The sequence below is a fragment of the Micropterus dolomieu genome, linkage group LG01 (genome assembly GCF_021292245.1).
Source record: "Micropterus dolomieu isolate WLL.071019.BEF.003 ecotype Adirondacks linkage group LG01, ASM2129224v1, whole genome shotgun sequence".
NCBI lineage: Eukaryota > Metazoa > Chordata > Actinopteri > Centrarchiformes > Centrarchidae > Micropterus > Micropterus dolomieu.
The window spans coordinates 27,029,510-27,052,928 of record NC_060150.1 but is presented as its reverse complement, the minus strand read 5'-3'; the positions used below and the strand labels follow the sequence as shown (position 1 = coordinate 27,052,928).

The following is a 23,419-nucleotide window of genomic DNA, read 5'->3' as shown; positions in this document are numbered from 1 at the left end:
ACCCTAAGGGCATGGTTAGAGGCTTTGTGAACAAAGTCACTTGCTGTGCAGTTCCTTCACTTGACAGCTACAGGAGTTTGAATCAGTGATTTTAAGACAGGATTTTAACAGACCAAAGGGAGAAAGTCAAAAGCATTGCTGCCCCCTTGGGGTTTGGAGGTTAATTCATGACTTGAGGTGGGCTTTTATGAAGAGGTAGAAAGAGTTGTGTGAGACATACCTCGGTGAAAATCCAGAATATGCATGAATATTCATAGTGACTCAGTGCTTTGTGGTCATTAGATTTATGGACTGAATATGAATAATCTCTTAGTGCTTCATTTGACATAAAGAGACTAAGGAATAGGGTAACAGAGACAAGGGTGGAAAGAAAGAAAAATTATCTAAAAGTATTCATCATGGAAATGGCGTTTGGTGGGGCTGATATTCACAACAAGTTGTGTTCAGCTCTCCCCCTCCGTCACTTACTCTGACACCAACCACCATGCTCTTGTCTCTCCCTTCACATTATCCATGACCTCAGATGCAATTACTTGCCTGGTAACAATAGCCAAAGCAAGGCTTGGCAGTAAGGTTCTATTACAAAATAACCCCAGACACCCTTACACACATATACACCACAGAAATTCCCACATAGAAGCAAGAAAGGCACACTTAAGCACCTTCTAACAAACACTACACACTCACCACGCATAGCCAGCGGATGTTATTTATTGTTGGCATTTATCTTCCAGCATGCAGCACTGTTTGTGCTTACAGCTGCAAGCCACACTGAGCCTTCAGTCTACATCGCCCAGTTTCGGGAGTGGAAATTGTAATAACCAAGTCAAATGTCATGCTTCACTGTGCAACAAGCAATGACAACAGTCAAAAAATGAGGAACTATTCCTGCCTCCTCTTAAAGATGCCCATCCTCCCTGCCGCCAGTGATGGAGCTCCACATTAAATCACACGTTGTGGTGCCATTTACTTTAGAGCAGACAGCAAAACAAAGGCAGGCAAATATAATCAGCGACAACCAGTTTATTACATAAACAGTGAGTTGTAGGGAACATAGTGCAGGCCTGCCAATGACAAATCATTTTAATTCATTCTAAACCCCTCACTACAATGTAAATGAATTAGCTTTTTTGCATTGCTGTTGTGTCATTAAGACTGCTGTGATCTCAGCTTCTTGTCTTACACACACACACTCACACACACACACACACACACACACACACACACACACACACACATGCTCATTCTTGTCCTAAACATATTTTAAAAACCACAAATACTAAACCACTCCATCTAAAGACTGACACACAATATGTGCTTGATTAGTCACATATTTTCATTTGCTTTAAAATCGTTGTCCATTCTTGCCCTTACATCATTCCATGACCCTAGACGAATTGTACTTTTCACTTACAATAGGACTATGGACTGTGGATAACAAATGGGCTTGTGAAGCCTCTGTTGTAACACTGCAGACCACATAAGAGCAATTAAACAGTACATTAAAATTCCCTCTTTATGATCATATCACACTTGTCACTGATCCATTAGTAGCTGTATCTGCCAAGCATTGAGAATCTTAATTGCACAATTAATTATGGCCTCTGATTGATGTGACCGCCAAATTTATGGCTCGTGCAAATGCTGGGGACACAGTAGACAAATGTGTGACAGTGTTGCTGACAATTATAGCAGACTAATGGCCTGTTTCGTAAGTGGCAACCCTGATGGCCGGGTTTAAAATCCTCCCTGCCATGTTTTTACCACAGGCATATAGGCTGCTAGGAAAGATTGTTTTAGCTGAAATAATTCTATTGGTATAAGTTTCTGAAATCATTACATACGGTATTAATAAAAGTACTGGTTCCGTGAAATGGATCAGGTATCCAAACAAGCTCCCCACTGTTTGTCTTTTCCAAATCAAGGCAATCGTCGTCAGTGTTGCATTGCTTTAAACAATTAGTCACGGCAGATGATATCTGTTCCCTTTTCTTAATCATTCCTCTAACAGTGTCACACAGTTGGCTTTTGTTGTGGTGCCCGCAGTGAGGTTACCATTCATGACTTCCCTGTACTGAAGTGGGAAGACAAGAACAGACCTATGAAGCTGTATTGATTTCCTTGCTGCCGAGATCCATTTACCGAGTCGGTAGAGGGAGAAATAAATTGATACAAGGCAAACAAAACACAATCTCCTGTCTTTGGAGGCAACTAAATACACAGTTCGGTTGAGTTAGAGCCAAGTTAACGTCTCTTCATCCTTTCATTTACTCCTCAACATAGAATTTAACTTAAGTGAAAACTTGAAAAAGTAGAACATGAGAAAACAACATCTAAGGTGAGACCGATGGCTCCAGTATGTAATGCTATCAAGAAGCTGTTTTCTTTTTACTTTCCTAAAAAGATTTTAAAGCGTACAAAATATAAGTACAGAATTGATCTAGGATCAGTTTGTTTTGGTTTCGTATGAAAAATTTACAAATGTATGAAATTGAAAAACATTCAGATTTTCCTTTTAACTTTCATCTGTGTCTTTGCTTTCCTCTCCTTTCACTCCTTCCACTTACCACAAATCTGAATCATTAACATTTGAATGCTTAAACAGTGCACCATTTAGATGATGATAAACGTTTTCGGTTATTCCGCTGAAGTGATGATAAACAGGGCTATCTTAAGCTATGTGGCTACAGCCCTGCCAAAAAATTACATCTTTGGTGTTAATGTAATTTGATGTCTATGAGAGTAATGCTTTTTCGTCTCACTGTAAGGATGATGTAATTTATTGCAACTTTTGCAAATAAAGTGCTAATGAAAGAATCTTTCTTGACTGTCTTCTGAGGAGTTTATTTATATAAAAGAATATTCAGTGTAATATATTACCTTAGTAAAACTTGGCAAATAACTCGAGGAGATGAGTCATTTCTCTCTGGTAGAGCTGATAATTTAAGGTGCAGTAACCTTTTTTGCTGGTATTCACGCTTCTTAAATAATGACTTCCCAGTCATACTCAATGATGTAACTTAAAAACAGACCATCTGCTAGAATGTAATTGAGTGTAATCAGCAAATTGCTCTCCTATTACAAATGTCTAGAAATAGCTGACCCCTACTCTGCAAATTTGTTCTGAAAATACAGTTGGAACTCAGGTGATGTCAAATTACAGGAATTGCTCTAAAGGCCTCTGGAAAGAGTAGCGCTGTGGTTTGGCAACCTGCAATCAAATAGAACATCTATGACTTTAACAGAGCTCTTCAGAACAGTTTGGCAGCAGCAGATGCATCTTTGAGGTCACTTTCTCTTCCACTTTATGCCTAAAATGTCCCTGAAATGACAGAGCATGGTGATCCGTTGGTAAGGCTGCCAATATGTTACCATGGCACCAAAAATCTCTTCCCCATCTCCAAAAAGCATCTTCTTCTGGCACATTTTATCCAAATTGTCCGCTGAAAGCTTCATAGAATTCATACTTTGCTCTTACTCCCTGGAATTTAGCAGAAAAACACTCACATTGCACTTTCACCCCCCCCTTTTTCCTCTCCCTTCTCCACTTGCTTTTCTTTTGTTTATCACTGACACTTTTGAAATGTCTTTCCCACATTATTAATTTGGCTCCTATAGAAAGGTTTCCTGGTAAAAGTGCAGAGTTCAGAAACATGCTCTGTCGTAATTAAAGCTAATGCTGCCAGGCGTGGTTGAAGACAATGCCAGCCTGGTTAACGATTTCCAAGCGTGTCTCGTCGACGCCACCTGTTTTCGTTTAGCACTTTTCAGCAGCTGTTCCCATAATTATGCTTGCTGTCAGTGCAGAGAACGGGAGGGTGCACCGCAGCATTGTGCTATGCCGATAAACAAGGTAGTTAAAGGCCACTTATGGCGACACAGTCACTCTCCCAAAGGGGATTCAGCGTCTGTTTCCAGAACACATAAAGGGTTGAAGTGTGTATGTGCAGTTGGACATAGCAAAGCGCTTTTTATCCACCATTAGCTTGAAATGAGAGGCATCTGCTTCATGATGTGCATCTATACTTTGATTCCACTGAAACGCCTTTGCAAACATTCCCAGTTGCCAAGTACACTTAGAAAGTCACCTTTTATTTTTTTTTATGTTATCTTTGATTAGATGTAATCACTTCCTAAATCACCCACAGAAACATCTAGTATCAAGCCAACCCTGGACATGAGTGAGTTTTTGCTCGCTCACAGTAAGATCCACTCAATGCCTGCATTGATAGCCAGTAGCCATAATGCATTTGCTATGATGTTGATAGATCTAGCCTCAGATGCCCTCATAGAATCAGACTTTTTCCTGCTAATGAGCCGAATGAGCTTTCTCATTACAAAATCCCCACAGGGTAACAATCCCAGTTTGTCAGCACTGAGTCAAAATAGTCTTGATTGCCCAGTGAAGAACATGTAATGTTAGTTCACAAACACTTAAAACCTGCCACTGCCAGCTGTGCGCTTCATGCCCTTTAGTGTTAAGTTTAAGTATTTAGTGCAACAGCTTGCATCTCTCAACCACTCTTACCTGAAAAGGGCTGGATTAGTTTTTTGGCTTAAATGTATTTAATATCTGGCCCCTTTGTCAGAAAATGCTGCGAGGAGAAACACAGCCAAAAGAAATTTGTGTTACAATACTTATCACGCGTGTGCCACTTTTGCAATTACACCCATGGCTGATTTCTTTTAGCCCTTTTAAATTCATTTCCAATGACCTTTATGTCGCCAAATTGGGCCAAGTATGGAAAGAAGTTTCCAGCAGTGTTAATTGTTTTAGGCAGTGATGTGCGGAGAACTCAGTTTATGTGTGAATAGAAGTAATTGTGATTCATTTGCACTCTCTATTTCTCTCTCCCTTTTCGCTCTGGCATCTCACTCTTGCTTTTTCTGTTGCTCTGTTTCTTAGACACACACTTGCACAGCACACCTTTCTTATTAGCATGTGACAAGTTAAGCGAGGTAGAAACAAAACAAAAAGACCTATTCAGCAGGCGGGGTTCTTTTGCTGTACTGTTGAGCAATGCTTACCCCTCTTTGCCCTCCTCTGTTCACCTGCTTGTGCTCATATGCTGCCTCTATCGCCCTCCCCTGCCGGGACAATAGACTGTAATGAATGGTTACTAGCACATCGCAGTGTTAATTAATAAAGAACTTAATCGTATAATGGACTGAATGCGTGGCTGTGTCAGAGAGAGCAAAAAGAAAATAACATGGATTTTTGAGATGAGTAGGCCAAGTGGGTACTCACCATGATAATAAGGATAATACAACCAATTCATGTAAAATTGGTATGACCTTAATGATTGGTACCTGGACCACTGTAACATTTTTGCAGCCAGCCATGGTATCTTCAGGATTTTATTGTGACTTTTTTAAAATCTTAAAATATGATGCAACAACTACACACACAATAAGATAATGTGGTTTGACCATGACGGCAATTTTAAGACTATATAGAATCTACACTCTTGCAAAAAAAAGGATGGATCATGGACAATGGGCCGTTATGTTGCGATGTAAGAGCATTTACAGCGTAAACACAGTTTTAACAGTGCACACATGTAGACAAGTGTCGTACATACTTGCCTACAGTATGCCTAAGTATGTGAACAGGCACACACAAACAACGCAATACCTGGAGAATTAAATTTAGGGGGGACAAATCAAATCAGGCCAAATCATCCAAGACAAACACTGAAGTATCTTCTCGAAAATGTTTTTCACAACGTAAACATAGTGATGTTCAAGGAGGTTGCTATATTTGTTACTATGGAGCAGCATGGACACATTATAAAAATGCAGGTAATTGCAGACAAGCTCTTTTCATTTCTATTTAATACTTTTTGTCATGGCTGTTTGTTGTTTCAAGCCTACTACTGACCTTGCTTCACATTCTTATGTACGGCCCCAACTTCTATGTACTTAACTGCATCATGCATACTTGTAGTGTTACGTTCATTAAAAGCAGATATTTCAGCACTGTAAAGAAGTCAACTTCTTTGCTTCCAGACTGGGGCTCAGAATACTTTAGATCACATTTGCCTGAGTTTTATTGTGAGAATGGACAAGTGTGAATGTTTTTCTGACAAGGTCATCTGTTGTGCATGGCCATGGTTTTCACATTCAGGCATAGTTTGTTCCTGGCTTTAGCAGCTAGCAGGGACGGAGGAATTGAAGACATTCAACCATCATTAATGATTGCATCTTTCTCTGGAAAGAATTGTTGCCTTACGGTTACTCCATGTTAGCAGAGGTTTCCCTGCCAGTGACCATACCCGAGAAAAAAAATTAATTTGAGAAAAAGACCCAGAGATGCTGCAGTTCACAATTTTGTATTTTTAGTTGATAACAAACACATTTTGCATAAAATGTTTACCTGGTGCTTTTTGAAGTTAATGAACGTAAGCAACCTTCTCAGTGTTTTACATCAGTAACAGTTGTCAGTACTTTTGTGTGCTCTGTCCCAGTTGCATACACCGGACTGAGCTTGGAATGTGCTGACTCTTTTTTTTCCTGCGGTTCAGAGGTATAGCCTGAGCTCAATCGGTGCAACGAGGTCTGTCAAGCAGCCTGACAAACTCATTCATGGCTAGCGGCGCTTGTTCCTGTCTGATGAAAATGTTACACTGCTCTCTCATTCTCTGCCTCGGCCCGCTATTCCCGGAACACAGCTCTGAGTGGGTGGTTATTCTGTCATCATTTTGGAAGAGAGCATGCACACAGGGTCGACAGACAGGGTCCATCCAATGCAATTTTTTCACCCAATGTATTACTATCTTCAACTGTTGGGCTAAAAGCCTCTCCAGGGACATAACTCATAGTCGCTATTTATTTATTTTATTTTGATAAAACATCTTCATTAAAGATAAAGACTGACTGTGCCAATGATGCACAAGGACATTCATCCATGAGTGTTCCTTTTCAGAGTAGAAATTGTATGTTTGTGCTGCGTTGCTATGGGCCTACATTGGAAACCAAATGATCAGACCCGTGAATTGGGTTAAGATTGCTTCAGCTATCAGAGCTTTTAGAAATTCTGACTTGATGTCTTTACAAGACAAACAAGAATGGAAAGTTAAACATTATTGATGCATTATATTTACCCCTGCATTGGATAACAAACAGTTTTTCCAGTAGTTAATTTGTTTTGTTTTTAGTTTTTTTCTGTCCCCTATCTGCTTCACTCAGCTGTCTGAGGGATGAAGACAAAACTGACTCTGACAAGAATTCAATAATAGAATTGGAGGTGTTGAAATGCAGAGGATGCAGAGAAAATGGATTCCAGTGGTTGGAATTTACTAAGGGTCCAGCTACAGACAAAGCCCAGTTGGCAAGTTGTACAGACAGGTGTACTGCCATTTTGAACATAGGAGAAGAAAGCAGAGAGAAAGAAAAGGGGGCAGATAGGAGGGCCGTCTGGAGAATAGGGGCTCAGTCAGAGGGTGTTGAAAAGAGCCTCCACCTGAACGCACCACTGCATCCTAATAACTCCTCAGCCGCCAAAAAAAAAAAAAACAAAGCTAAAAGAAAACACCTTATGCTCTGTCTTTCCCTTCTTTCCTCTGCTTCACTCTTTATCCGAGCAGCTGTGAAGGGCACACACCTGGCTGCCATCCATCTGGCTGTGCATGTGCACGCGTGCGTACTGATGTGAATCTATTTAAAGAGGTCTTGCGGTGGGTTTCTGGGGTTGATTGCTCTCACTGCCATTATTGTTCATGTGGATTTGGCTGCCATGGCAATACCTACGCACATACAGTACAATCTGGCCAATCACAGTATTGCAGAACTGCTCTCAAGCCTCCTATGGAGCGGAATCGTGATCGAACAGCCTTCAGCTCTTATCTGCTGAATATAAACATGTGTGTGGGGAAAGCGAATGGGAAACACTCTCATTTCCTCAACATCTGCTGCTAAGATGCCCTTGAGCAAGGCACATAACTCCCAAGAACTCGAGTGGAACAGCTCAGTGGCCAATAGCAGAGGCCTGTATGGAAGATGTGTTACTTCCAAGTTTACAGAGAAAGAGGCAGTGTCTCATTTTCTTCTATCAAAATGTTAGGGAAGAACAACTGTGGACTGAGATCAAAGCTTTTGGTTTCAGCACATTTACTCAGCTACAGCATCTTGGCTATAGCTCAAAAATCTTTGGTAGGCACTGAACCACTGAAAGGAAATTATTTTAAAACATTCTTAAATCTTCACCAGGTTTCCTGTAGTCAGCGTGCCAGCTCTTTGATGCCTCTGGTGTTTCCTCTACACCATTAGCTTTCTTTCACACCTCTTTTCCCCGTCTGTTTGGCTGCAAGCAAGAAGTAAAATACACAAATTCTATTCCTTTGGTTATTTTTTACAGATGCTCTTTGTTAGACACCAGTGGAAATTGTCAGAAAAGAGACTGGAGTGGTTGTTTGATGGACTATTTTCCAGCTGAATTGATCATGCTGGGTGTTACACACTCAACGGTACATTCTCACACCTCTCTGGCAGCTGAATTGAACCATTTCTAGTTTGCCATGTGTGAGGATCTGCAGTACTGGACCTGCAACAAAACGCTACAATGGTAATTTTCAACAAAAGGCCCATGGATCGCAAAGGGATGGAGGGTCGGATTCTTAACGTGTCACAGTTATCCTTCAAAGGGGTGTTGTTCAAAGGAAACCACTGTTGTTTGTGCACCAAATTGCCACCCGGCGTTTTCAAAGTTCTCCTCTGTCCCCACTGTTCCTACACCACGCTCATGACGCTGGAAAGGAATTAGCAGCGCTTGGCTAGAGAGTATGGCCAATTGACGATGACAGCCCTGAGATATGTGACATGCTTGCCATCCATTCGCTTTCTTCTCCTGCTCTCCTCATCTTTCCCCTCTTTATCTTGTCTCCCGCCTGCTTTCCATTTTCTTGTCATTCACATTCCCTGTTCTTTCAATTTTTGTTCCTCCAGTGTCTTTTCCAGTATTTTTTATTTTATCTTTTTTCATTCTCTTTGTTTTTCTGTCTCACCAAAGTTAAAGTTGCCATTTGAATGCAACAATGACATCGTAGTTGGGCACAACAACAGTTTACTATCTTTGGTAGATAAGTTGAATCATCAACCCAAGATTTTTGTGACCTTTCTTTTTCAATTTCAAACAAAGGTTCTTAGTACATCAGCAGTGCCAGAGCCATGACAGATATTCACTTTTAGTTTTTCTTTTTGAAAACCAACTCCAAAATAAAATAGATCTCTCTCTTTCCTTAATGCCCACAGCAGCCAGAGGAAGATGACATGGTGTTAACCCCTGATGGTACACAAGAGTTCATGACCTTTGAGATCCCTCTGAGTGACTCAGGCTCAGCAGGCCTTGGGGTCAGCGTCAAGGGTAACCGGTCCAAGGAGAACCATGCCGACTTGGGGATCTTTGTGAAATCTATTATTAATGGAGGTGCTGCTAGCAAGGCAAGTAACTGCTCCCACCCTCTTACACTCAGACCATTACTTTGATTGATTTTACTAAATACATTCATTGTTTTTGTTGTAACCAAAGATGAGGCAGACCACAATGCTGCATGGGTACAAAGTCCTTGTCATGGCACTTCATGTTAATGCTGTCTAAGTGGTTTTCCAACTGTTAAATTTAATTTAATTAGTTCATAAATACTAGTGGTTTGAGACAGTTTGTCTTCCAAAGTTCATTTCAAACATAACAAGGGCAACAACATTGTGATCCCTCACGAGCAGCTGCAGAATGCACGTTGTTTCTGTTCAAACCTAATGATGGCAGTCCTCAAAGAATTTGATGCAAGTATTTTATGAGTCAGATCTAACGTTTCCCCTGCTGGTGTTTATCTGCAGGATGGGCGTCTACGAGTCAATGACCAACTCATTGCAGTCAACGGGGAGTCGTTGCATGGGATGACCAACCAGGACGCAATGGAAACGCTGCGCAAATCCATGTCTGTAGAGGGCAACAAGCGAGGGATGATCCAGCTCATCGTGGCCCGACGTGTGTCCAAAAACAATGAGGTAGCCTAACACTCTGGGAGGAGTCACACTGATACGCTAGGGACTAATTGGCATCAGAAGGAGTTAATTGGTGTGCCTTTGTTTATTTCTTTTTATCACACCCAGTATAGACACACAATGTTTACAGAAACTCAACAAACACACTTGCATGCTGTAATTCAAATCCTGTCTGTGGACACATGGAAGACAATGAATGAAGGAGAGGAATGGCTACATTTCAACTGCACTGAATGATAAATGAGAGTGGCTTTCCTCTACCTTGCCACTAGCTCTAATCTATCCCCCATAGGTTGTTGTTGCTTTGAGATAGCTAGAGAAGGACCTTTATGAAGCAACCACACCACCATGCAAATCTTCAAACAGTCCCATTTCCTGTGTGAGATATGTGATGCAGTCTCACATTTCCACCCATTCTCTGTGTGATTTTCTTTGCCCACGGTGGGCCTGATATGATATCTCAGAAGCACTTCACTGAGTTATGATTGACAGGTCTGCGGAATAACACTGTAGGATAGGCAGATAAAGGAATATCTATTGCGGCTAGGTGCATATTTGTCATTAGGCAGTAAAGAATGTTGAAAGCAAGGGGATTTCAACTTTACGAAATGCGCATTGTGATACTGAACTAATCCCAGCCTACCTTTCTTTTAGATAAACTGTATTATTTCACATACTGGAGCAAAAACAAAGATGAATGCAAACACGATTTAGCTGAATGTGAAATGCTAAGCACAGTGTGTTTCAAAATTGTGGATTCATGTGTGAATACTTCAACATACTCACGCATGTTCACTCACCCTGCAGCCAGAGGTTGTAGATCAGGTTTGATTAGTGTTGCCGTGACTCTAATTGGAGCCTGTGTCCCGTGGCTGTGTGTCAGTTTGGAGTACCATGCTGAGCCCCAGTCCCCCTCTCTGCCCTTCACCCTCCCTGCTAGCCCTCATCCCCCAAGCACTTTGTCCCTCTCTCTCTTCTCAACACACATCATCCCCTGACACCCTGTTCATTTTCTTCTTCTTTTAATCAGTTTTCACATGTGGTGCTACATAGTTTAACAGGTAGAACAGCCAAGGACTGGAGTTGAACTCTATCACAGGTGCCACTCATAAATTGCCATAGATTGTGTCATTACTGTTTACCATAACAAGTAAGAACTGTGGTCAAGACTGCATCTGCCCGATTACTTTATGGCAGAAAAACAGAAAATAATTTTATTTTGAAAATAATATAAAATCAAAGTTGAAAGTCAATAGATAATACTAAGTAATAAGTCTAATTTGTTGTGAACAAATAAGACTTGTTAAGAACAAAGACTTAACAAGTCCTTGCTGTTGTAAAGCTGCTGTTTGCTCTCATTCCACTTCTTGTTTCTCAAAACAAAGTCATACACTGCAGTAAGAGAGTGGGTAACAACAATTTGTCCAAAACAGGAAGCAGTAAGTTTAATGGGAAATGTGGTTATTTTGAGAAACGCGACATCACCCTCAGGGTTATATTACCTTGTATTGCCATATATCTACTGTGTAGCTCGCGATCACTGTGGTGACAGAAGCAACTTTTCAGTGCAGTGAAATCTTTCCCGTATAGTATAATAAACCACTATGCAGCATTAATGGATCTATTACTCCAGCTGGACTTCCTGGATTATATTTCATCGTCTCACCAAACCTGAGGTACCTGAGGTACCACACCCCCACCAACACAGCCCCATGCATTTTTTAAATCTACAACCCCTCCGGGGATAGCCCAGCCCCAAGGTTCAGTGAGTTCTATCACTTCGGTCCAGTCACTCTCCTTCCTCTTTAATCCCTCACCAGCAGGCAGACAGGTAGACAGACTGACACTGAGCAGACAGTTAAGGTCACAGACAAACACATTTTCAGAAGCAGCAAAAATATTTCTTTTATTATTGCACTTTCACTCTGTAGGTGGAAGGATGAAGGATGGTGTTTTTACATTAAAGTTTATTACATTTTTGATCCATTTAGAGAGACAATTTAGATAGAAATTTTGACAAGTTTATATATAATTTGACATTTATTTCAACATCAGTTGCTATGAAACAGCATATTGATGATGATACAGAGGAAGCTGGAACAAGAGTGTAGCCCAAAAGGAGAAGGATGTGTAACAGTGCATTTTAGATTCCATCCATTAAACTCCTATTACAGGCAATCATGCACAGCTGAAGATGCAGTGTTTTCAGGGAGCTTAGTGGTTTGAAAAGGTTCCATGAAGTCACTAGAGGGATTTTTAATTTACTCATAGTAGAGGAAGGATACAATTGTACAATGAAGAATTTAAGGTCAGTTGCAAACCTCAAATAAGAAAAGCAGAAGTTAAATGTCAACACAGGCTCCCAGCAGTTACAACCACCTCCCCCTTTTCCACTGCTCTGCTGTGTTGGCCGGGCAGATATGTGTGGAACCAGCACCAGTCCGCCACTGTCACCCACCCAAATGGGAGTGAGCACTGGAGGCCACCATTGAAATGAATCAGATCCATCACTGTCTGCAGGGGAGAGGAACCAAGAAGCACAGCCTAATGCATCAGAAGGGGGACTTCGATGGGTGCAGTGTATCCAGGCCACCCTACTCCAAGAAAATTGCATTGATTTCATCATTGCTTGCTCCTGTGGGCTAAAGTGCGATCAACTTTGCAGTGTAATGTTGTAATGTAATTTTATTTCTTGGTATTTCTTGGGGGTTCGCAAAATCAAAACCACATGCCAGTCATTGAACCAACATCCAGTTTCTTCAATGTAAAGGAAAATATCCTCGCAGAAAAGGACACTGTAACACATGTATACCTGTGACACTCTTGTTGTGTGCTCTGACTGTGTGACTACTCAGAGTGCATGCACACACAAATAATCCCTACAAACACACACAAACTTCCACATATTACTCAAGGTCTTCCAGAAGCCCATATGCTTTCAGCAGGACTTGAGGGCTAGATCCATCCAGACAGACCCTCTCAGTGGTGAAGACAAGTGTTTCAATAGGCTGGCTCATACTGCTGACGGCTCATCATTAGGACTGCGTTTGATGTGGAGTACCTGATCTATTTATGCTGCCATTAAAGCAGTGGAAATGAGTGGCCTTTGCCTTGGGTTGAAATGAGAATTTTTGCCGACCTTGAATAAAAGAAAAACACTTGGAAGGATGGTTTATAAGAATAAGGCTGTATTCAAGTCTAACAAAGCAGTGTGCTGCACTGCATGGGGCCTATTTTTAATGTAGCACAGACCCAGACTGTCTCCATGAGCCTGATTCAAAATCTGATAAGTGTGGACCCTTAATGCTCCTATCCACACGTAAAAATGTAGGTTGAAATTTAAGACTCAACAAAAGACTCTTATTCAAACAGGTCACAGGGTTGCTGTGAGTCAAAGAAGCAACCAGTTAAAAGCAACAAGATCTAAGTCAAAAGCTGGGTAGCTAAAATAGGTAGCTAAATGTATTTTGTTGGTTTTGACTGCTTTTGGGAACCAGTCCTAATACCAATACTTATCATGCATTTGTTGTGCAATCTGAAATAAGACATAAGTAGGCAGAAAAAGTGTAATTAATAGCATTTCGCTTAGCATACACACAAACTAGGATATCCAGATACACACACTCTATAACCACACTCTCTGTAACTGAACAATTAATTTTTATTCTGTTCTGGTTCCACAGATAGCCCTTGTTTGAAAAACTACTATTCTGCCCCAGATAGTCAAGCGATATGATTGGTCACTGCCAATTTGTTTGAAGCATTGTAATTGCATCGCTGCTTCAGAGACTGAATAATTTCTTCTATATCTGAGTTCTATTAATATATCGTCACATGTGTTAAAGCAATTAAATATATGAAAAGTCATTCTAATTCCTTTTTTTTTGGTCACTCTTCTTGAATGTTCTCCATTCCATGTTTTTAGTGCAGAGACTGTTCCTCGAGTCACAAACTCAACACCCTGTAACTGAATCAAATGCAGGTCGGTGACAGTAGTTTGGTTATTAGTTTTTTAAATGTACTTACATAAATTCAGTAATTTGAACATTAACTCTTTCTTTGTGATTCTTTGTGACAATTTGAAGACATAATACTGTTTATGCTTTTTGGAAGCATTGCTGTTTTTGTCCACCAAAGTAATCTTAATGATACAGTAATGTTACATTAGATGGAAGAACATGCAATAGTAATTTTCCACTGGCTCAAAAGTAATTTCCTTGGAAATGGGGAATGCTGAGCAAAGTGTAGCACGCATTCAAATATTTGTAGTAGTCTGAGTTGAGAGATGTGCTGGATAGAGTGCAGAACAAAAGGGTAATCAGTTCCACTCGTGGTTGTCGGAGTGACATCTACAGGTTAACAGTTTATTTGAATGTGATCGTAGCTTTTTAAGTCACTCATCTCTGCTGTGGCTAAAACTGATGAATTTACCATTATATGGGCAGAACAAAGAAATATGCTTATCATGAGACATAATCGGAACTCATTTCAATACATGGAGAATAATTAGAAAATAGCAGCTAATGAGTGGATATGTACGGTGATAATATGCATCTAAATTAAGCTGGACTTTATGTTGGGGCTCGTAAAGCTGTTCATGAACCTTTACTCAGTGGTGGATGTTTGTTTCTGTCTCTTGCAACAGCAGTGGCAGTTCATGACGTTACTAAGATCTTTATCACACCAGCATCTTAAAGCAGACAGGCTGATGATAAGCTGGGTTTCATTTCTCTGATTTGAAATTCATAACTACGTACGCATACGCTTCTCTGTGCATTTGTGATGTTATTTATGACGGAGCTCTCCTGCAGACATCGACTATTTTAAACAGACTGGCTGTCTTGTGGGTTTTTTTTGTTGTTGTCCTTCTTGACAGCATCACCGCAACTTGCCAATGAATCACTGCATTAATCAGAGCAACAAAAAACATACTCCACCCTACACATCTACAAAAAAGTGTACTGTTTTTTTATTGTGGTGCTCCGCCATGGAGTTCTCATGATAATTCATGAGACGGAGCTTCTGCCCAAGGACGGCAATGCTATCACTTCAGTCCTTCGCTTCATGTATTTATAACTTTCACTTTCTTTTTGTGCTTGTCTCAGCAGAACTTTTTGTCAAGACTGCCTCAAGACATAAATGTAAAGCTTTTACATAAAGCATTGACCACTTTAAAGACTTTCCAGTCCAGAAACCCTAGTTATGTAAATACCATGTAGTACAAGAAATCACTGCAAAGTAACCCAGTGCATTTAGTCACCTGAGAAACGTGTTTCTGGTTTCCTGTTTTCTCATTTCCTTAAGCCACAGCCATAATACCAGAGTTAGTATGGCTGTGAGGAGACACTTAGCTCACGAGATGAGATAAGACATGGGATTGAGACAAGACAAGATTTTAACGCTATACTTGAGAAATCTGCAATACTAAATTATATAAAAAAATTTGGAGCGGTAAACACAATTTACAGCATTCTGGTGAGTTTTTCTGCACCAATTTATCTAACAGAATAATACAATGAAGCTTTTGGGCATTCTGTCCTGCTTTCAGATATGTTTGAGCCTGTAGATCAACTTTTCTCATGTAATATCCCTGCTGAGACAGAACACATGCAGCCATGATTTAGTCTTCCCTCCACTTTTGCATCTTTGTTTGGGTTAGTAACCTCTTTAAATGTGCTGTGGCACCTTTTAACCTCAATGACAAATTATTTCATTTTAATTCAGTTATAAACTCTTGGAATTTATTACCTCATGTATTCCAGCAGGCTTTGTGCTCATAGTCAAAACTTTCTGCACATCCAAAGTCTCTCCCACCTGTGTTCTCTGTCGAGGAAAAAGTCTAATATTATGAGGCTTTTTTAAGTCTGCCTGGCCTGATTCTCTCCTCGAGTCGACGTCATCAGTTATACATCTGTTTTTCACTGTGTGAGAAAATGTATGCATGGCATGAGAGCATGTGAAAAATGTCAATTGCGTGAGTCTTGCGAGACTAAAATGTAATGAGATTTCTCGTCAGGTTAAAATCTGTCTCGCGAGTTCTCGTCACACCCCTAACATTGACAGGAAGGTCCTGTGTTGTCTACTGTTCCTCAGACATGTCCCTTGTATCTAGTTAAAAATAACTCAAATAAAGAGAAACTTGCTTATCGGGAAAAGGCAAGTGACATTTACTTGAATTAAGTAAAGGAGCTACCTTGGAAAGCACTAACCCATTAATCCATTTATACTAAAAACAATACTACTACATTTTGAATCTAAATATAAGATTATTACACTTGGTTAGATCTGCAGTTTTTGCAGTGCAGCAAATGAACCCACTAGTGATGCCAACATTTACCACACTGCTGAGGATTTGATATCCATGACAGCTTAATGTCAATGTTTTAACATGAAGGAATGTGACAGGCTCGTAACAGCATGATGCATAAGGATGAGGTGGCAGCATGAAGAGTGATGTGCAGGGCTTAACCCACATTTTTACACTGACATAACGACATACAACAGTAGGTGGTCATTCATTTTTATATAAAAAAAGGTTAAAAAAAAAAGAAGAGGTAAAATCTACCTCTTTTAAAAACAGCATTAGATTCTATCTGTGGTCATTTGCTTTGTAATGATGACTAACTAAGCATTATAGTTTACCTTACTCTTCCATTAGGGAACGTTGTCAGGTAATGGCCAAGCTAAAACATTCTTTTATTATGGATGAGAAGCAGCAGGAGAAGGCAGCAGTGACTTTATTCCCTGCCTTCACTTTAGCATTGTTGCATCATAGGAGCTTGCAGACAGTAGCTTAGCTAACTCTGTAAGAGATATTCTCTACATAAAAGAACACCACAGTGGTCTCCTCAGCATGCCAATGGCCCTGTTTGTAATCCATTTCAAAAGCTTTCCTGTTAGTCACTAAGAGAATGTTTATGCAAAGAGACAAGGGGGAAGGAAGTGGCTGGCCCTAACAAAAGATGCTCACTTGGATGAGAGAAGCACTGATCGATAGAGTCTTGAGAGAGCTATCAATCAGATCCCCGGCCTAGTAAATTATGGTTTTATTAGTATTGAGCTGACCACTGCTGGGAGAGACCTTAAAACATTGGGACGCTCACATCAGAGGCTAGTGAAAGGGCGGGAAATCTCTGTCGACCCCACCCCCAACTTAATATGGACTGATTGAAGTCCAGTTAGATAATGACATGTCAGGACTAAAGCTCCCCGGTTGTCATAGCAAATAGCAGTGATTCATGGAAAGAGGATAGAATGCGGGTACAGAGCAGTGCACTCTGGGAATTGCAGTTTGCAATGAAGCCGTGACTAAATTGAGGAAAGTAGATCGCAGAGCAGCAGAAATGCAATTCCAGCGCTGCTGGGCCCTCATTCCCAGCCGGCTCTCTGAGGACTAACTCATTTAGGAGTGGCAGGGGAAACTCAATAGGACCAATTGAGAAAATAATATATTGAATCTGGTGGTTGAGTGGGCTGCTTGGACACGCTAGAGGACTGCAGAGGCGAAGTATGTGCTTTAGCATCTGAAAACCCAAGTGTTCTTAAACAACATACATGTTTTTATGAATACATATTAACACACACATTCCTTTCACTTCACAGTATAGTACATGTGATGTTCATTTGTTAGCTGTAAATAATACTATTGCACTGTGTTGGAACTTGGCTGATTTGCACAGAGCACTGTCAGGTTGCAAACCGAAATACAGATCCCTACTAAGAGAATTTGGCTGATATAAGTGAGGTAGGAGGTAGGTAGGATTGAAAAAAAGTGTCAGTGGCACTGCTATATTGAAAACCGAAGTAAAACTGATACTGTAAAAACCTTGTCGACTGGAATAGCTCAACAATTATTGGACGGATTGCCGTGAAAGTATCAACAGATGTTTGATGCCCAGAGGATGAAGCCTACTTTGGTGACTGCCTGACATAGGCTATCCTCTAGAGCCATTAGTAGGTCAAAATTTTCACTTTTCTAGTAAATATCTCAACATCTACATGATGGATTGGCAGAAAACATTTGTGGTTCCCAGACGAACTATTGGATAGATTGCCATGAAATTTGGCACACACATTCCCCTGAGGAGGAACTATAATAACATTTCATCTAGTCATTATCTTTAATAATAACAATCCTCTTGTCCTCAGTTTACATTAAATTAAGATTAGTGCTAATTGGTAAATAACTTTTAGCTTGCTAACACACTAAAGTAAGATGGTGAACATGGTAAACATTATACCTGCTAAGAATTGGCATTTGACCCTTGTTAATGTTAGCATGTATCTCAAAGCACTAGTGGGCACACATACAGATTAATGCAATGGAGAGCAGCCCATCGCTGTCCCAGCTTTTGAGCCCGTATAAACGTCTTGTTTGCACATGGTTTGTTGTACTGTAGTTGGAGTTGATGGTTACCCTATGGTAGTGTGATGTGTAGGCCTATTGTAGATCCTCATAACTTATTGTATCGGAGAAACAACAGTGGTGGAACAATTTAACTGGACCAGGACCCTGCTGTTGTGCTGATTTCCCGTCTCTGTGATGTTTTCATGAAACTGACGTTTTGCTATTAACTCCAAAAGGACACGGGCACCCTCTGTGGGAAGCAATGGCATTAGATGAGGATCTAGGTGGATGCGAGAAGCTAATGAAAGTGGGGTATCTACCCAGCAGAGAGGTGAGTTGTGCCCAGGGCAGGATGCAGCAGCTTAAGGACTGTAATTACAGCATTATGGTGGAGGTTGACTGGATTAAGGCCACGGCAACAGGCTGAGACCAGGATAGAAGACCAGGAAATGGCCATGGACTAGACATTATTAGCCAGCTTAAGACCAGCCCTGTCAACACACGGCTTCTTCTCCCTCACTGAGTACTCAAGGTCAGGCAGATGCTGATGCACAGGCAAAAGCATATTTGTGCATGAGTCTGCATTTACCACAAATGGATATAAACACAAATCCATGCACATGAATGAAAGTATACACATGCACATACATGCATACACACACTTTCTCTCTCTCACTCTACATTCACACATAGACAGAAAGCAGCATTGCCTTGACCACACAAACAGACAGGCATGCTTAGTGAATCCAGTGGGAGCTGGGCAGCGTATTATCTTGACTGGGCTCAGTGTTAAGTCACAGTGCTCTGCCCTCTCCCTCAGTCAACAGGATAATCCACTCTGAAAATAACTAGATTAAGACAGATTAAACACATGATGAGGTGCTAAGAAAGCACTAAAATCTAAAGAAAGACACTGAAAAACTTAAAGGAGCACATTTACTTTTGGACAAACAAGCTCCTTGGTCAGCCTGCTATCGTTATTGTTGGGTTTAAACACTGAAAAAAAATTTCATTTTCAGTTTACTTGAATTTTTTGTTTTTTTGTTTTTTCTGTTGTTGGAACTTTTCTTTTCTTTTTCTTTCTTTTTGTCTTTTGAAGCAATTGTGGTGATTGGTGCTAACTATCCAGATTTTCTTCTACTCATTTCATTACTTTTTTAACCTGAAAATAAGCTCTCAGAGACAGACAGAGACAGTGATATAGCTGTCTTTCTGAGATATTTTCCTCTTGACACATTCTATACATAGTTTTTTTAATATCATTTGGTTCTCAGCTGCTCGCTCTCTTTCCCACACAATTTCCTGCATCCTACCTAAAACCCTCCATCTTACTTCTTTTCAGTTCATGACAAGTCTACTGCAGACCTGTAACAGATTAAAAAGTGCATAGATGGGTTGAGTAAAAGAGAGAGGCGAATAAAATAAATCTTCATTTGACAATTTGAACCTCATTGAGTCTGAATCATCTAGGGACTTGGTCTTTATTATAAGGCTGGCAGTGAAGTCTGATTGTAATTGTGTTGAACCAGCACCCGTTTTCACACTCACACACACACACACACACACACATGCACGCACTGCCTCTTTTCTCGCCCCTTGCTCTTATCAACACACTGCCCCGATAAAGTCCTGCGCACTCTCAACCTCATTAAACCTCTCATTTATATTAAACAGCTGAAAAGTCTCTCTACCCTGGTATGCATCTCCCAGGGCACGCTACTCCCATGAGGCAGCACCCACACTACGCTGAGGCCTTATCTCCCACACCGCCACAATCCCTTTTCTTGTTATTCCTTCCATTTGTTTACCAAAAACTCCCCACCACCTCATCATCTTCTTCTCCTCCTCTTCCTGCTCTCCTGTCTTCCTGCTGTGGTTGGTGCCTGATCTTTTACTCCCGTTTCTCTTGGCTGAGAGCCAGCAGAATGTTGTAAGACATCAATATTAGGCAGGGCCTCCTGGTTTAAAGCATGCTTGAGGTACAGAGTTGAACTGTGCGAGACTATCTAGCTGTGAGGGAGCTATCTGTAATAGGTCCTGTACAGGGAGTTCAGTGCATTCCCCCAGCAGCCCACAGGCTGCTATGAAGCATTATGGGAAATAAGACCAAGGCCCAAGCTTTATTCTCAAACTCTCAGCACGTGGCTGTGAGATTTTCTTTTTTCTCTCTTCGTTCTGACTCCTGCTGTGGCTATACCACTTTTGATAGGCTTTTGTCTGTAGAGGGCTGAACACAGTATCCTGGCCCAGTGGTCCTAGACCCAAAGACTTAACTGCTAACTTTGTCCCCCTATCAAGACTGACATATGCACATGAGTGTACAGTGGGCTCAATAACCAGCAGTGCGGCACATCGACCACATGGCAAATGTCATTGGTCCATTTACTTTGGCTCATTGTTAGAGACAGCTGTCTATTGGCCTATGGGAAATCCATGGAGCTTTATCCAGCTCGGACTACCACAGGAGCCGTTTCACACTGCTGAGCCAGAAAATACCGACGTAAGCCGAGATGGACACTGAAGTCTATGTTCCATGTTTCTGGAGTATTGATGGCATCACATTAGGAGCCATACTACACATCTCCTATACTCCCAAGTCTTTTGTGTGTTCCAATTAAAAAAATAAAAAAATCTAACATGAAATTTTCGAAAATCTTGTTGCCTTTTCCTCTATCCCCCCGCTGTCGTGTTTTTGTCAACACACCATCACTAGTAATTACTAATTATTTCCAAGGTACAATACAGGATTAAAATGCAAAATTGCAGATTTTTCAATAATGACTCAAACATACAAATATGAAAATACTTGGCTAAATACTTGGCTCTTTCACGGTCTCTGTAGGAAGCCCCTGGCAGCCCTCCGATTTTAGAGCTTCCCGTGAACTCTCTACTGGACAACCATGAGCGCCGGATTTCCCACTCCCTCTATGAAACCATCGAAGGCCTGGACAACATCTCCACACCGTTGACTAATATGATTGGACGCATTGGTGAGTCATAATATTAGCAAGATTCACTCTCAACACCTTTGTGTCTCTTTCAACCTCTGCTAGACAAAATTACTCCACAAATTGGATTTTTTTTTGGCCGGTCACTCCCCATTCACATTGATGGGAAGTGTGGTTGACCTGCTAACCTCATGCTCATTGGATATATATTTTCCCTTGAATTGGTGCTGTCTGTAAACTTGAATTCCCAGATCAATTTTAACATCCACCTCAGCCCCTCTGAAGTGCTTCTGCTAGCTCTTTCCCTTAAACCCCCTACCAGCATCACCTTCAAAGCATCATCCCTGCTCTGCATCCCAAGATACGCTATTTCACTATTCAAACCTCTCAGGGATTAATGTCATCCCCAATCCTGCCTGCCTTCACTCAACTCCTGACTGGTTTCACTCAGGTCAATTCCCATTCTACCCAGTTGACATCAGCTAAGATCTCATCTCTTTAGAGGTATTAGAATTGGCAATTTAATACTCGACCAGTCGCTTCTGTCATCTCAGCATCGACGGACCTTTGACATATGCAGACACTCAGAAGCTGAAGGCCCTCTTCTTCTCTCTTCTTCCAACCTTTGTCCTCTAAACTTCTTTAACTTTTTTTTTCTCCCCACTGATAAACCACCTCCTCATCGTCTCCTTGTCTCTTTCACCTCCCACCCCATCACCCTTCCACTATTTGTAATCTGTCAATGATCTGCATTTTCTCCATTCCTGCCCTTCTCCCATTCATTCTCCCGTTTCTCTCCTATCCCCTCCCCACCATCTCCCCCAGAGCGGTGCCACTCTACCACTGATCACTGAAGATCAGAGGCTGTGTCAGAAGCATCTGATGGTTAATTAAGCCTCCAGATCAATAGGGCTTGGCCCTGACACTCTCTCTACCTCTGTCTCTCTCTCCTCACCCCTTCTCTTTTTCACTCTTTCATCTTGTCTTTCCCCTCTCTCTCAAATCAAGTGTTCTCAAATTGGTTGGGTTTTCCTCTCAGTTTGGCTTATTTATTCCACTGGCTTTTCCCTACACAGGCTTTTCAGAACGGTGCTGTGATCATAAGCGGCAACTGTGGGCGCACTGATGGAAAAGTTTCTTGCTATTGAAACTTCAAGGGCGCCCAGCACTCGTCTCATCCTACAGAGTGGGAGTCAAATGAGCCAAGTGGAAAAGTTTTAGGGGTGGAGGCGAAGTGAGTGCTTAAGCAGTAAGTTATCAGAGCCGAAGCTTGGCAGAGTCTCAGATCTTTGACTCGGCTTGTCTCACAGCAAGATGTGAGTTCCTTTTTTTCTGTCTCGAGGCTGTCTCTGAGTTGTGCCCTCATTAATCCGTGCCTACATTCTGTGACAGGTGTTCGTCTGTTTAAACTGACACAATTCTGTTATTTAGATTTCTGTTGCAGTAAGAGTTGATTTTATAATCATGAGGTAAAATGCAACAAGAAGTAGAAGCAGGGATTTGCTGCTTCCAAGCATTGTTCAAAATTTAGATTTTTGCAATTTTTGCAATTACTGCACATCTGATCTTCCTTTTTTCAGTTTACTGAAAAAGCAGAAGATGTTTTGTACCTATAATCCAATAAAGCACAGTAGATATATTTGTATAAGAAACTGAAGAAAGTACCCTCTCTCTGTCCCCCATCTTCTGCCCCCAAACAAGTGGTGATTATCTTGCATCTCACTGACAGAATGGCGCTAAGATCTAGTTAACCTTGATCAAATGTCACAAAACTGACTTTGAAAGCAAATACCACCACTAATTCTGCCTATTCATGTTCATCTAACATATTGTAAAATTTAACCAAAATATCAGTATCCTGCATTTACCAACTTTAGTTTTAAGGCAATAAATAGACATGGATACTTTATTAGACTAAAACAGTGTTTTTTACTCTCTCATCACTTAGTAAGAAACTATAAAGTGTATTTTTCTGTGTGCCTGGGACATTTCTGCTAGACTAGAAAGACAGTAGCTGTTCTCTATCTTCTTCTATATTGTATTTCAGATGGGCTCAGACATGCTGCCTGGTGTGTGAGATGTGACAGTTGTGCTTCTAGGACAGATGCTGAGATCAGTTTGG

General features: G+C 41.0%; 2 protein-coding genes across 4 annotated transcripts in view; both read left to right on the top strand.

Moving 5' to 3' along the window:
• The window catches only part of LOC123979295 (partitioning defective 3 homolog), a 387,436-nt gene that overhangs the window by 190,820 nt on the left and 173,197 nt on the right, over nt 1-23,419 (top strand). The window contains exons 13-15 of the mRNA XM_046063165.1: nt 9,250-9,438; nt 9,835-10,005; nt 21,192-21,339. Coding sequence (XP_045919121.1) covers nt 9,250-9,438; nt 9,835-10,005; nt 21,192-21,339 — 508 coding nt within the window. The remainder of the gene's footprint in view (nt 1-9,249; nt 9,439-9,834; nt 10,006-21,191; nt 21,340-23,419) is intronic.
• LOC123979218 (WD repeat-containing protein 37-like) overlaps nt 1-23,419 on the top strand; it is a 1,096,407-nt gene that overhangs the window by 1,035,256 nt on the left and 37,732 nt on the right. The window lies entirely within an intron of this gene.